Raw genomic sequence first — 15,636 nt, 5'->3', positions numbered from 1 at the left:
ATCTTCTTAGGTTTGTGTATGTGCTAATCCTCTCTTGTTTCTAGGTTTTGCAGATCTTTTTTTTTGTTTTGCTTAGTGTTACATTTATGTGTAAGTAGAGTAGTCTGTTTTGCTAAAACATGTTCAATTTTTCCCTCCTATTTTTCATTTATTTTAGGAGAATTCTAAATCCACCACCATAATGTTATTATCTTCTGAATTTGGTTCCAACTAACCTGCATTCATGCATGTAAACATCTTGATTTAGTTGTATTTTGTTCTTCTCTAATGCACTTATTTGTGTTGGTTTTAACCTTTTGCCTACTATCTATGTGAATGGTATCTTCCTGTGTCTATGACAATAATTTCTTTTGTTGTGTTTTGGATATCTTTGTTACCCAATCGGAAGTCAAATTTATATTTTTTGTTTGAATCTGTTTGCTATATTTAGAACAGTAAAAATCTAGCTCATTGCATTTAGTCTACCTTCAACTTATTGCCAATTTTAATTGTTGTCTTAACTATCACTGCCATAAGCAACATTTGCACTTTGGCTTGAAATTTCACTTCTCATGTTGTAGTTTATGGTAGATCAGCTTGTAAGTGCTTTAATATCTAGTTTTTTCTCCTCTATTATCTGAATACAGAACATTATTCTGTTATCTTTTTCTTGGCTTATGAGCATTCTGGATATCAAGGATAAATTATATGGATCCTTTGACAAAATCACTAATTGATTTATTACTAATCCTCTCTTGTTTCTCCCTCTCTTTCTAACAATTAGGATAATAATTCTTTGATAGAGTTCTAGGTTTTTTATATCTTAATTTTTTTGTTTTGTTTTGCTTATACCATTAACTAGCAAAATATCACTTTAATAATGTGCTTGAGTAATATAAGTGATAAAGTTGGATTAATTACAATGTTTTAATTTTGATTCGTTTGGTTGTGGTAATTATATTAGGAAATGTAATATATTCTCTAAAATTAATGGTTCTTCAATTTTACTTCACCTTGAAATGTAATATCCTCTCTTGGCCTAGAACCAGAAGAGAGTTTGATTAGATCTTATGATCTTTTATAGAAATTTGAGGATACAATTGGAGGAATGATAGTCTGGCCTTATCATCTGGTATAATTTTAACTTTTCATTAAAATATTATTAATTTTTATATTTATCATGTTATTATAATTTTTAAAAAAATATGAAATGTATTTGCAGTTAACAGTAAGTGAAGATTACTATTAGATGAATATGAAATGATACTTTACATCTTCTGTTTTGGTATGATATTCAATCTTTATCATTATTTCTATTAACTTTTTGTCTGTAATATTGTTTTATTTCACTAATACAAATATATTCATTGTATTTTATAGGTGATGGGTACTTGGATTTTTGTGAATCAATATGACGGTTGAAGATGATTTATTTAGTTGAATTTTTATTTTATAAGACTTTGTTAGTTCTAAAATTTAATATTTGAGTATAGTGTGTAATTAGTTTTGGATGTAAAGAACTTGTCATTAGTTTGCATTTGTAACTTTGACTCAAATATTTGTTGAATGAATTTAAATTATCTATTTGCGCTTTAAATTGTATTTTATAATTTTTCTATTCTAAATGGTGAATAGATTGCAATAATGTGTAAAATTAAATTTATGTTATATATTCTAAATACATATTATTGATCATTTTAAATGTATTTATAAATTATTATAATGATATTTATTAATATCATTATAGATTAGTTAAGGTGACATATAAATGGTCTTATAAATTATCTTTATTGACACTTTTTATTGTCCTTATAAAAAAAATAAATGTCATAATAAATGAGTTTTGGTAACATTTAACTTTGTCATTATTATTATTATGATGATAACACGACAAATATAAATATCCTTAAAAAAATATTTCCTAATATTATAGAATGTCATTATATCTTTAAATTGTGACACTTTTGATGTTAATATTGATATTGTATAACGATTTTATAAAATATCAAGAAATGAAGGAGGTCTAAGACGACATCACTTTATAGAATATTTTTGGTAGATGTCATCAAAACATTAGTATCATCATGTTAGTAGGAGATGAAGGGGGTATAAGATAACATCATTTTATAGAAGGATAATTATGCATGTCATAATAGACTAATTTTTTTAGTGTTCCAAGATCTTTTATACATGCATATATATATTTTATGCATATATGAGTACATATCAGTTTAACACAGCTGATAACTTAACTGATCAAGTCCCGTGAATACATACGGATTAAACGTATCTATAGCATATTCCTGCAGATAATTAGATCATCAAACCCTAATTACTTAATTATTTGGTGAAGGTCCTATAGTACTTTGCGTGCCGCCGATCCACCCTGCTGCATCCTTAGAATGATGATAGCTCATGTCCATGTCCTTCTTGCCACCCACTGCCGATCCATCTCCAGTACTGCTCGCCTTACCAAACTCGTTTACTGCTCTGACACCGTTGTTAACGTTGCTCTTCTTCTCCAGAAGCTGATCGCGGTTGGTGTTTGCAGTAACTGCATCGCCCTTCTGCTGCTTTGGGATGTCGCCGAGGTTGATCTTGCGATGAGAGAAGACTGTGGCTGATGACGTTGTCTTGATGGATGTTGCAAGAGTGAGAAAGAGGAGGATGGAGAGTAGATGGAGGAGCTTCATGGCGCCGTCGCCTGATGGATTGTTTTTCGATTTCTGAGGTAGAAGAACTGAATCAGGTTGCTCATTTATAAGCAAGAGCGAGAGAAAATTGTTAGGTGATTAATGAATAGTGACATGATAAACATGTGAAATTCTTTTATTTTAGTTGGAAATTAACTCCAATATTTAGTTAGATAAATTGTTAGTGATAATAATTGAGGGCTAAAGCCATATATAACAGTTTAAAAATTTTAAGAGGAATTTTCATTATTTTAAAATCTCAAAGAGGAGTTTTAGAGACAAAGTGAAATTTATCTTCTTCTTTTTTTGCCTTTATGTTTTTTGTAAAAGCGAATAGAGAAACAGCCACTTCGTTGTGTTTGTGGTGGATGCAATTAATGGCGTGGTTAGTGGAAGGAAAGGAATTATGAGAGCTATAGTTGTGAAAGATTCATTGGCAATATATGTAGGTTTTAGGATTGCATTTATAGATTTGAATATTTAGAAAACAAGATTAATATTTATGCTTTTAACTAGTGAATTGTTTTGTGCACAAGTGGGGGAAGGCACTAATTGAGAGTGGCAAATGTGTGGGTTGTGGGTCATTGTATCCATATATATTTGCCGGATCATAATTTTGCAATTCATAATTAATGTGGTCTAATTATATAAGAGTTGAGATATCGGCTTTTCTATTTCTAATTATTTTTTGTTTTTAGAATTCATTTATCTTTTTAAATTAAGATCATAATTAAAATGATTGCATTGATACAAGTGATAATAGTAGGATCAAAACGAATAAAAAACTGGAGGTGATGAATCTCGTATTTATTTTTTGTCTTTTAAATTTTTTTCTAAACATTAAGTACGCAATGAAAAATAAAAATATATTTATTTTTATTTGGTTCGTAGTCTCACGACTACTATTTCAAAATCTATGATCTCTTAGACCGTTTTGATTGAGCAATCTACTAAAATCTCTTTCGAAAAATCTTTAGACAGAGAGGTTGAATACGAATGAGGAAAGTGTAACACCCTACACTTTTCTATGCAAGTAATAAATAGGAAAGTAACACTTAAATTTTACTAACACTTGTAGTAGTTGAAGATCGTAGCTCAAGCTCGGTATCATAGAGTCGTAGCACAATAGTTGCATAGAGACGACGTAGCAGAATCAACTTGAAAGCTTGTAAAGAAGTGATGTACATGAGCTATAGTCGAACCCTCCTTTTATAGTTGATACAAGTGATAATTGTAGGATCGGAGTGATGAATCTCGATTTTTTTTAAAACAGTGTCTTTTAAAATCTTTTCAGAAAACTAAGTATGCAACGAAAAATAAAAAAATGTTTATTTTTACTTGGCTTGTAGTCTCACGATTATTATTCCAAGACTTATGATCCCTTAAATCGTTTCGATTGGACAATCTATTAAAATCTCTCCCGAAAAACCTTCAAACAGAGAGGTCGAATATACGAATGAGGAAAGTATAACACCTTATATTTTTCTATGCAAGTAATAAATAATAAAGCAACACTTAAATTTTACTACACTTATAGTAGTTGAAGATCGTAGCTCAAGGTCAATATCAGAGTCATAGTACATCAGTTGCATAGAGATAACACAGCAGAATCAACTTGAAAGTTTGTAAAGAAGTAATGTATAGAGCTATGGTCGAACCCTCCTTTAACAGTTACATGAAAGGCGCCTCAATTCATCCGAAGTGCCTCCATCAACTTTGATTCGATTTGAGAAGTTTGACTTTTATTCACTTGGGGTGCCTCTAACCTCTTACTTAGGGTACCCTCCAATCAATTAAGGCACCTCAAGTAGTGTTCATCTGAACTTCATTTTTGCTCTAAGTTTCTACAAAGCATGTTAGTCCAAACTAGCAAAACATATTTGCAAAACAGAGACTCATCAAGACTAGAATCTAATTTTGGCCTAAGATATTTTCAAAATGGATCTAAATTGGATTAGCGCTTACAATCCCATTGAAACTCATCCTCACTCGATCTCTTTCCTCCGATTACTTACTTAACTTACCATTTGCAAAATCACTTAACATCTGATACACTAGTCTTCCTGCCAGATACTCCATCTGGACTTCAGCCAGTTGTCAGGTCATGCTGACCCAACTAGACTTCTTATTGGGTATCAGATCCTCTCTGATTTATTTGGACTTCCTACCAATTATTTAATCTTTCTGATCTAACTAGACTTCAGTATAGTATTTGATCCTTTAAACTCATCAAATCTTTCAGTATGCACATTTGATAATATATTAAAACATAATAAGACTTAATTTTAAATGTTTGATAACATCAAAATATATAGATTCGGATTCTGGTACTCTCTACCCAACAATAACTACCTCATCCCAAACCAGCATGTTTTGTCTGGCCTACTTTATATAATTAGCATATCACTTGTTCTAAAATCTCGGGCTGAAAGGTTGACGTCTCAGGCTAAGTCGGATCTAGTCATATATGTGCCGATGGGAACAATATTTAGTTGAATAGTTGGATGGCAAGCTTTTATAACATTAGAAGTCCGATCAATGAGAGAATGAATTCATGTGATTGCTGAGTTGACATGTTACTGACCTGCACTAGGCGTTGGACGTTGATCTTGACTCCATTGGGTGGGTTCTCCACCACAATGAATTGTGTGATGATGCTTGTCACCTGCATATGCACAGTCACACACGTATTGGCCAAGTGCAGCTGATCAGTGATGTGCTTAATTCTTTGGTGCCCCCACACACTTTGCTATAATTGTTTGGTAAGGGAAGTCCTCCAAGTTCAAGTTCCATGGTTGTCCTGTCCCGTGGATATCTTATAAAAGAAAAATGAAATACTGTTAATATCTTATAAAATAAATAAAATAGAATATTTGTAAAAAATTTAGAGAGAATTTAAAATTTATAAAGAATGATCAAAATTTAGAAGAACGAACATGACTTGATTGACAGGAGACAGCGGATAAAGATCAGTTTTATTATGTCACTGAAGGTTTCAAGTAAATAGCCAGACACATTCTATCATTTTACAATAAATGTGGCTAGCCATAGTTTAATTTGATGGCACACGGGGTTTTTGTTGTTGCAAAGTATTCAAAATCATTTAGAATTGTCAAAAAAACAACTCAAAAACACATTAATTTACATCAAATAAAATTTAAACCGACTAAGATACAGGAATGACGAACAAAAATGGGAGCCTCCAAAACTTGATTTGTTTGGTGTCGTATCATTGCTTTAATCTGTCAACGATCTTTGAGACGGAAGAGATTGTGCCACAGATGGAAGAAACCACTCCAATTGTGATGATGAAAATGCACAGCAAACTCTACAGGTGAAGTGATTAAAGTTAATCAATAATTAAATTTTATAACTCGACAAGCAGTATTTGCAAGGTCATCCATAACTCATCATGAAAAGGAATTACAAATAACCTGAATGTCATAATCATGGTAAATTGACTACATCTATCAAAAGTTAGTGAATAGTTAGTCAAATATATTAAATAGTGTAGACAAATTGAGATGTTTTAGATTGCCAATGGTCGATAAGGAAATAATTGAAGGATATTACAGACATGGATTTTATGGTGGTTTTCTCGCACCCACTTTAGTCCTATAGCATATCTTGGTTAAAATTCATGATATATAAAAGCCTTTGGTAAAGAACAACTTTTAAGAGAACACAGTTAGTCTCAATTAATCAAACAATTGGGTTACCTGAATCCTTGTAACTTTGTCCCGCAGAATGCTCAAGAAGCAAAGACATGGAAGAATCAAAGACTGCGAGAATGTAAGATTTAAATAGAGAATAAATATTTACGGTCTTATATGATAAAATGAAGTGCATTATTTAGTAATGTAAAACAAATTATAACTTACTACAAGCATGGTGAGCAAAGACCCAATCAAAGCCATCACCAATCCTAATGACAATATAAGTTCAATCCACTTAAAAATAGAGTACAAATTTAAAGGAACTGAAATCCTTATCTGAGCATAGAATAGAAGCAAGGACTATAAAGATGATTGGTTTGAAGTAAATTTGTAGGATTTCATGAGAATTTTGAATATCTAGTTTGATTATATTTATTAATATTAATATGACTACATAAATGCAAGCAGCATCATTTTATTTTTGCCAATGTTGTTTAATTAATGTAAAGCCAATATAAATAATATTGTTTTATATTATGTTGCAAAATATAACATATACTTGTCGATGCGATAAAATCCACCTTAAGTCTATAACAACATGTCATTTGACATTTAACTGAACAATACCTTTAGAAATATATGCACGTTCTTAAGAAACAATAGTCAATATAATGTAAGTTTAAGAAAAAGAAAAAGAAGATTGTTAAAGAGGAATACAAACTCACCAAAAAATGGGACCGAGAGTGCCACACATAGCGTAGAAATAACTAGCATCGTTCTTATCATAATTGGATACAAATGTGTCTTCATATGGTTCGATGGGAGAAATTCCTCCAAACTCATGGCCAAAGGGGTAAGAGTTAATGCATATGTATTCATTAGTTAAGGGATATAAAGATAGAATAGATTAGAATACCCCAATACATATGATTTAGTGACAACTTTTTTAGATATTAAACTACTAACAAGCTCCAATATGTTTACTACATGATAGAAATCAACATTTCAATAGAATAGCTTCTTGTAGAAAAAATGGCACCTTACAAACTCTTCTTATGACCCCATGTATAGTTGATCTAGTATTTACCATTTGAAAATTGAACAATGATAGATTTGGACAAGATCATTGGATAGACTACTAGAAATCAAAACCCATGAAACTGAAATCAAAGCTAGTAACGAACAACAAAAACTCAATGTTTGGTCAAAGGATATTTGGTAATTGGATTCACCACCTGAAAACAAGGCCAAAAAGATGACATTAGTGTCTAGTTGATAATTTCTAAAGATTATTAAATTAAAACCATGTTATAAACATCTCAGATATTAATAATTATGCCCATAAGAAATATAACAGAAGTGCTTTAATTAAGTTGAACATCACATCAAAAATTCTTAGGAGCAATTGTGTGAGACATCTAGATCTATATCTGTATATACTCATATACTCGAGTTCAAGTAGCATAGATTGGCATTAGGCCAAGTTTTGCTCTTTTTTGACCTAATGACTCCTTTGATGATCATATGTGTTATCTAAACGGTCCCATAAGAGTTGCTTTCATATATTAACACAAATTTTATTTTTTTTCTCATACGCTTCTATTTTTCTTATAAAATATTCTCAAGAAAAGTATTGTACCATTAACTGTGCTTGCCTATTATACAGTTGGATATGACAACCTTTGGTTAATAGTAAGTGCTTGTTTACTTCATAGTGAAAGATAAGTGGACGGAAAATTGCACCCTTAATTAATATGATGAATATATATAAAGGATGGGAAAAAGCCACAAATTCCCATCATTTTGCTTCCACATGAATGATGCGAAAATGGAAGAAAAATATTGATGTATCCAAATCCCAATTACAAGCAAAAAAATAACCTTCTAGACTTCCTTTCAAGTAAAGGAAAGAAAAAAGATAATCCAAGATGGTTGGCTTTTCTACCAAGCAACTACATCGCTAAAAAATTCAGAATCCCACTTAGCATTTCTAGTTGGAATCTCTTTTTTTTTATTCATTATACTTTCTATCCCTTAATTAACTCCAAATAATTGGGAAAAAAACATAGCATAATAGTGATGGTGATGATGATGCTAGGTAATGAACAAAGAGCACAATGGGAAACAGAGTAAACCCACAGCTCATATAAGTTTATTCTGGTGCTATTTCTTTCAAGTCATTAACAACACCCCTCAACCAACCTGTTTGTTTATATACATCAGCAACACTAAAAATTCAACTCAATTGCAAATATAAATAGCTTTCTTGCCACTGCTATCTCATAATTCTGATTTAATCCTATGGTTTCTTAGACTATGATTTGTAAATATTTGATTTAAAATCTTCCCTCACATATAATGAAACATTCTCCATTGAGGACAACATAGATGATAATCTGTTTCAAAAGCCAAAATAGATTATGTAATTCAATTTTTAATACCTAGTGTATCAATTACAGATGTTTTGGCCAAGACGCATATGGATACTTCATATACTATTTAAAATTAAACAAGTTAAATTTCAACAATGGGTAGACATGGGGGATTACCGTTGTCCAAACAGCAATTTTGGAGGCCACAAGATTCTGTGGCATGTTTAGTGTGAACTGTGACATAGTTGACTCCCCAAACATAGTGAAACCCATCACAGCAGCCCCAGCAAACATTAAGGTGCAAATTGCAAAACTGCATATGCATTATTAACCAAACCTAGTTCTATTAGTTTCTATATGACTAAAAAATATTAACAAACAACTAAGAATGTTTTAAGATCTACTCACCATGTAAAGAGAATAATTGGGAATTGACTAGGTTTCTTCAGTGAGGAATATATGTTTGGGAAAACAGCATGACCAGAATAGCAGTAGCCATATATACCAATAGCAATTGGAATACCTTGCAGATTTAATGGAGTTCCAGTATTTTCAAAACCAACTTTATCAAATGCACCCACCCAAAATAAGCACAAGATTGCGAGCACAGACGCAATGACTCCTCCAACTGCAAAATATTGACAGAATTAGTTGTAAGAAAGGAGTTAGCATGTTTATTCAAAAATAGTTCCCATTTTTTGCTTCTCTTTTTAATAGTTTCTCAAACATGCATTTTGAATGTTTCGAAAATTGGACATAAAAGTATAATATGATTTTGCGCTGGTGTGCAGGAGTTCTTTTGCACCAATAGGGCATTCATGCGGTGGTAAAGAACCACATTAACATCATTCTCATAATCAAATGAACTTCATGTAGAATATTAAAACTAAAATAGTTTTATGAGCAAGATATGTCCTGCAGTTTCTTCCAGGTATTTTACATGAGAAAGCTCATATTCTAGCATATGTATAAGCATTGCGTATTACTGTGCTTCTAATTTCGAAATTTGGCTGCTACAAGCACCTAAAAGGTGAATATACCACATTCACAATTAACAAATGCAAATCGAAGGAAATAAATTTATAATCACCTGATAGGTAACTAAGAACACTTAAATCTCGAAGCCATGTTGTGGGAAGTACTAGAAGAGTGGTTAAAATGGCAAAGAGAAGAGGAGAGTCCATATGTAGCCCACCTAATTCCAACTGTGCATTTGGAAACAAAGAAGACAAGTTATCCCTCTCTAAAATGATATACTCAACACAGCAAGCCTGCAAAATATACAAAAATCAGTAAATAAGAAATACTAAATATTTAGTTAAAAAATAGAACTACCCACGAAGCTTAAATATGAATTTGTTTTCATTACTTACATACAACTCCAGGTAGAGAACAATCTGCAATACACGGATTAAATAGCCAAGGTTAATTAGCTCATCAGGTCTCTTATTAATAGGTAAAAAGGGATGAGCAATTGATATGCCCTATACGTACAGAGATGGCAAATCGGCCTGTGGTGCCAAAGGCTGCCTGTCCGATATCAGGGTATGTCTCAAGTCCTTCCTCGCTGTCCAAGCAGTAGCGCAGCAGAATGCCAGTATACCAAGCAAGCACAGAAAATATTAGAAGTATGGATAGGCCGAGCCACCCCCCTTCTTTGACAGCATAAGGAGTTGAAAGGATCCCAACCCCACATAGGACATTAATTCCTAAGACATAGAACACAAGTTTTAGTATACTTATTAAATAATTTTAAAATGAGCTATTCATTCACCATGTAAAAAGTAAGGGAAATTTGAAAACTATTGAACATCTAACATAAAAAGATTTCATACCCTTAAAAATATCTTCTTATTATATAGGAGACAAGTGGACCTAATAATAACCTAGGACCAATTTTTTTTAGTCAATATTATCATACCCCTAAAAATATCTAAATGAAAAAGGAAATTCGGTTGAACATGCATACCATTGAGCACTGCTTGTCCATAGGAACAATTTTTGGAAATGAGAAATTCAACAGAGGTCTTCTCTTGTATCTTTTCCAAGGATGGCTTTCTTGAGGGCAGTAGTAATGATTGTGAGCTCTGACTTGTTTCTACTTCTACTTCTTGTTGATCAACGACAGTGGTGGGTAACAAAGGTCTTATAAGTGATGTGATGATTTCTGGTGTGTGTTTCACAGACCGAAAGGAAGAAGAAATGAAGGAACTAGATAATCTGCTAAGCGTTGGAGTCCCCAAGAATCCTATGTTTGGCGATGTTATGCTACTATACATGTCCATGGATTGCCTGAAATATTAAAAACAATGGATATTAATTATAAGTCTAAACAAAATCATATTCCTCAGTAGATAACAATAGTAAAATAAACAATTCAATTATAGTAAACATATACATATACCTACACCATCACTGACTGTGCTCCAATACTGATACAATAAATATCAATTCAACTATCTAAACTATAGTGATAGTTTAACGATCTTTGACTAGCTAAGATCCTTTATTTTGATCAACTTGCTGTAGAGAAGCTTACAAATTTTTTTCCATTGAAGAAAGACTTTAGTGACCTTAACATGGTTTAAAAAATTTCTTCTTTAATTGAGCATCCATTTTGGAAAATGAAAATTAACACCTTAGTATTTGGTAGGGTATATGATATTTTTTGCTCTGCAAATAAACAAATCAAATAAATAAATGTTTAAAATTTGGCATGAAAATAATGTATTGCCATATTTAAATGTCAAAATAAGACCAGAAATAATCATGTTCATATGAGTACCTGAAGTAACTAATGAATCTAAGTCAGGACAATCAGATCCATAGTAGCTAAGAGTCAAAATCAGAATTTCCTTTACTCATGAATAGTTAGGGTATTTTATGTTACAGCATAATCACAGCATACGTTAGCAAATAAAGCAGATGAAATTTTTTATAGCGTCATCAAAAACTAAAAGAAAAGCAAAATTCTCATAACTTACCAATAACATTTTAGGGTACCAGCAGATTTCTATAAATTTAAGTAATTCCAGTTTAAACTTTGTTTTTTTGAGTTTTGGAATTAAATGAAAAAATCTAAAATATCTGATCCAAATTTAATTGAAAATAACTAAAATATATGATTTACTATGAACAAATATATGATTCACTATAAACATGTATAAACCAACTATGATAGACTAAATATTATAACTGAAACTAATTTAATATAGACCAAAGTGATAATCTACAAAAACTTGAGTGCATAAGTACTTGAAATGCGTGTAGATATTCACATACAAGAAAATCAAGAAATTTGAAACTTAAACTAACTCCAGGATAAGGAAGTGAGAAATGAACCAACCACAATCTGACCAAAGTCATTTTTTGTTTTTGAAAAAAAAAAAAAGAAAAGGAAATCAATATGATCATTTTGTCCCACCCCTGGTGGTAAGATTGTTACAAACTCCATTTTAAAGGAATTTCAATATATTGATTCATCATATGGTCATTTTATAGTGATAAAAAAAAGTAGTTTTTGGATAAAGAACTTAATCCTTTAATTAATTTATCATCCATATGGATTAGGGCCCTTTTCACTTGTTCAAATGAGGTACCGATACATGAGTGACTGTATATCTTATTTAAACAACATGATTTCAGGCAGTATTCCAGGAAGCTTCTATTTATTGAATGTGGCATCTTAAACAGATGCCACGTGTCTATTCAGAGAAATAGTAAAGTCACAATCTAAATAAAACAAGTAAATAAACTCAAGGAACCATGGCTGCCAATTTTTTTAAATGTCATTTCAACGATAAAAAAAAATAAAAGAGGTTTAGAAGTGAACTACTTCTATGATTAAAAATAATTTTTTAAAATTATATACAAAGAAATCAACCATAATTTTATTATGGATAAAAATTTATAAACCATTTAAAGATATTTATTATTCAGTTCAAACTATAAATAAATAAATTAGAAGATATATTTTATTTATTTTTTAAAAAATCAATTTTATCTATGGTGAAATTATTATGTTATTTATTTAAAGTGCATGATTAGGTAAACTTCCTAGTAAACTCTCCTTATTCAAGGCAGTTCTTTTGACTAGGGATGTCACATGGCGTGTCTAGTGGAGAGAAGTCATGGATTTCAAATGCCTTTAAGACAGAATTATGGGTGGCTTCCATAAAGACCGATAAAAAAAATTTTAAAACAAGATCTAAACTTATCTCAACTTCTATAATTTAAAAAAAAAAATTGCAGAAGATAAATAAATAACTTAAGATATATATAAATGATAGATCAACAACAAACGATGTCACTACCCAAGTCCCACCAATCACTCCTGCAACATTCCTTTCTCTTCCCATAGGACTTCCACCTCCACAATTCATTTTATCAGTTTAGTGAAAAAAAAACAAAAACAATTTGAAATATTTTGATTTGTAAAATCCAAACCAAAACCATTTCAATTCAGTTTAAAACCAAATTGAAAATTTTCAATTAGGTTCAATTTGAAACCATTAATAAAAATATAAATATAAATTAATTAAAAATCATTTAAAAACTAGTCTATACCCAAACAATCCAGTTAAAATTAATTAACAAATATTATAATTTTCACAATATTGATTAGGGAACATAAAAATAAAATAACAACAAGAAATTGTAATAATTAACTTACTAATTTTTTTGTGGATAAGTACTATAAAAATTTTAACAGTTGGATTTGATTTTAACGGTTTAGGGAAAGCTCAAATAAAAACAAATTAAACCTGATAATTCTACCAAATATCCAAACTAAAATCAAATAAAAAGAAAAAAAAATATCATGATAAATCTTTACTTATATTTATACTCTAAAAACCTTAATGGTTGGATTCAAATTTAACGATTTGTTCAAGTTCAAACCAAAATTAAATCACAACTAAAACCAAATTGAAACCCATAATTTTATCAAATATCCAATCTGAAACTATTTTGTTAAAATGATAAACTATCCTTTTGATTTAGTTCAATTTGGTTTATCAAGTTCAAGTTATAAATGTCTACCACTATCAGTGGCACATTTGTTGACGATTCTTCTCTCTAAGAGAGCATCTTCAACACCCTCCTTCACATTCCTTTGACGATCTCCTCCACTTGACCATGTCTCCAGCATTACATGTCTTACCCAGCTTACTACATCAAACCCGTATGACGTCTAGAAGAGCCTTTGCTATATGTTGGAGTTCCCATATCTTATTAATTTCGCTAATCCTTTCAAATTAATAATTAATTAACTCAAAAAATTATCTTTTATTATTTTAAATAAAAATTCACTAAATTATTGGGACTTTTTTAGCTTCCACCTTGTTAAGTTTAAAGGGTGTTAGCCAAGGCACACTATTCCTCTGTTCGTGACTCACATGACACGAGTGTTTGTTTCTCTTTGATGACTTACCCCGGCAGCTGATTTAAGCCTCAACCACCGGGTCCAATTCAAGCCTTCTAAGTCATAATAATCCCTTTGGTATCGTAGTAGGTTTTGATGGCTAACATGTAGAACATGCGCCCCACCACCGATCAGCCTGTCAACCACAACTCTGTCCAATCGCCTGGATCTTCCCACACTACAGTGTGAATTAAATAAGTAGAACACGACAGATTAAGTTGTCGCTACCTGCCTCTCCAACTGTTTTCCCCTTAGAAAACTATTCAGAATGGATTCCCAATATTCCGATAACTCTCCTAGCATTTGTTTCAATTATTGCAGAGCTACATCATCAAACAGAAATAAGACAAAACTTCTGTGTGTTTTTTTGTTGTTGTTGTCTGGCTTGAATTATGTTATGAAATCAGAAAAGATGATAATAGTTTTTCCCTCGAATCTATTAATGTTTGAGTATTTTTTGAAAACAAAAAATAAATAACGATGACTCTTCGACGACTAACAATCGTAGTAACGATGAGATGGTCGTTGATCAAACAAACCAATGAAGTGTTCGACTAGTCAAATTGCATAAATCATCAAGAATGAAGATATTCCATGCTTAATGATCCTCCTTCAATTTGGATCCAGATCCCACGGCAAAAAACTAAATCCTCCCAACCGTCAGATCTCGACCGCAAGGCAGGCATACGTGGATGCGAAAAAGATGTTTACCTGTAACTTTGGGGCCAATTGGTGGAGTACGAGTTGGGCCTGCTATGCGGCGCGCCGTCCCCATCCTCCGAAGACGAATCGGAGGCGTCGGAATACTCTCCGGCAGCTGAGTGCTGCGCTTTCCGTCCTTCCTCCTGGTTGATGCCGTCATCCTCCTCCTCGCTCTCGATGAAGAGATTCCGATCCGACACGGAGTTCCTCATCTCACCCCCTTCAACCCAGCACAAAGCAGTACCTCCAGATCAGTCAACGATCGATATAGAGCTTGTAAGCAAAAGATATACGTAGAAACCCCAGAGATCGAGAACACGAGGCCGAGAATCGAGCTTACTGGCAATGGAATGAAAGACCAGTTGAAACGTCGATCGGAGGCGAGCAGAGGCAGCAGAGCGGCGAAGCGAGTGACTAATTGGAAGGAGTGCATTCGGTTGACACAATACTTAAAACACAGGTCAGCGAGAGCCAAATTTCAAAATTGCCCTTGGTTTCTTTAACACTTTCTTACAATTTATGAGGGGACAATAAATTTTGGAAATTAGAAAACTTTATTATGAAATACAATAAACAATAATTTTAAAAACTATAATGGACTGTCTGATGCAAATTCCAACAAATTCCGGGTTGATATGTAAATGTTTTTAAAAATTAAATTTGATTGTTTTGTATTTAAATTGTTTTAATTATCAAAGTGCATTTTAATACAGCAAGAACCGCAAGAAAGAAGGAGAGTGTATTTTAATTATTACTTCCCTAGTTGAAGCAGGTTTCCAAACACATCCTCAAATTTTTGAAAGAATTACAAA

General features: G+C 31.9%; 1 protein-coding gene across 3 annotated transcripts; it reads right to left on the bottom strand.

Annotated features, from left to right (window-relative positions):
* Positions 1–4,674: 4,674 nt before the first annotated feature.
* Positions 4,675–15,281, bottom strand: LOC122023631 (amino acid transporter AVT1C-like). Of its 3 annotated transcripts, XM_042581858.1 has the most exons (14): positions 15,165–15,281; positions 14,834–15,044; positions 10,670–10,992; positions 10,195–10,409; positions 10,074–10,097; positions 9,791–9,971; positions 9,109–9,328; positions 8,878–9,013; positions 7,544–7,563; positions 7,054–7,199; positions 6,554–6,597; positions 6,392–6,454; positions 5,861–6,000; positions 4,675–5,487 (listed from the first exon to the last, which is right to left on the bottom strand). In XM_042581858.1, exons 2-13 carry the CDS (start codon positions 15,034–15,036, stop codon positions 5,902–5,904), a joined length of 1,674 nt encoding a protein of 557 aa, XP_042437792.1. In that variant the 5' UTR covers positions 15,037–15,044; positions 15,165–15,281; the 3' UTR covers positions 4,675–5,487; positions 5,861–5,901. The 3 variants fall into 3 exon arrangements, with proteins under 3 accessions (XP_042437792.1, XP_042437791.1, XP_042437793.1); XM_042581857.1 differs by lacking the exon at positions 4,675–5,487 and having other exon boundaries at positions 5,624–6,000; XM_042581859.1 differs by lacking the exon at positions 4,675–5,487 and having other exon boundaries at positions 5,624–6,000; positions 14,834–15,068; positions 15,165–15,278.
* Positions 15,282–15,636: the final 355 nt, after the last annotated feature.

This window comes from Zingiber officinale, chromosome 9B (assembly GCF_018446385.1).
Source record: "Zingiber officinale cultivar Zhangliang chromosome 9B, Zo_v1.1, whole genome shotgun sequence".
In the NCBI taxonomy this organism is placed as follows: Eukaryota; Viridiplantae; Streptophyta; class Magnoliopsida; order Zingiberales; family Zingiberaceae; genus Zingiber; species Zingiber officinale.
The sequence above is the reverse complement of the archived record's forward strand: the minus strand, read 5'-3'. Positions and strand labels throughout refer to the sequence as shown.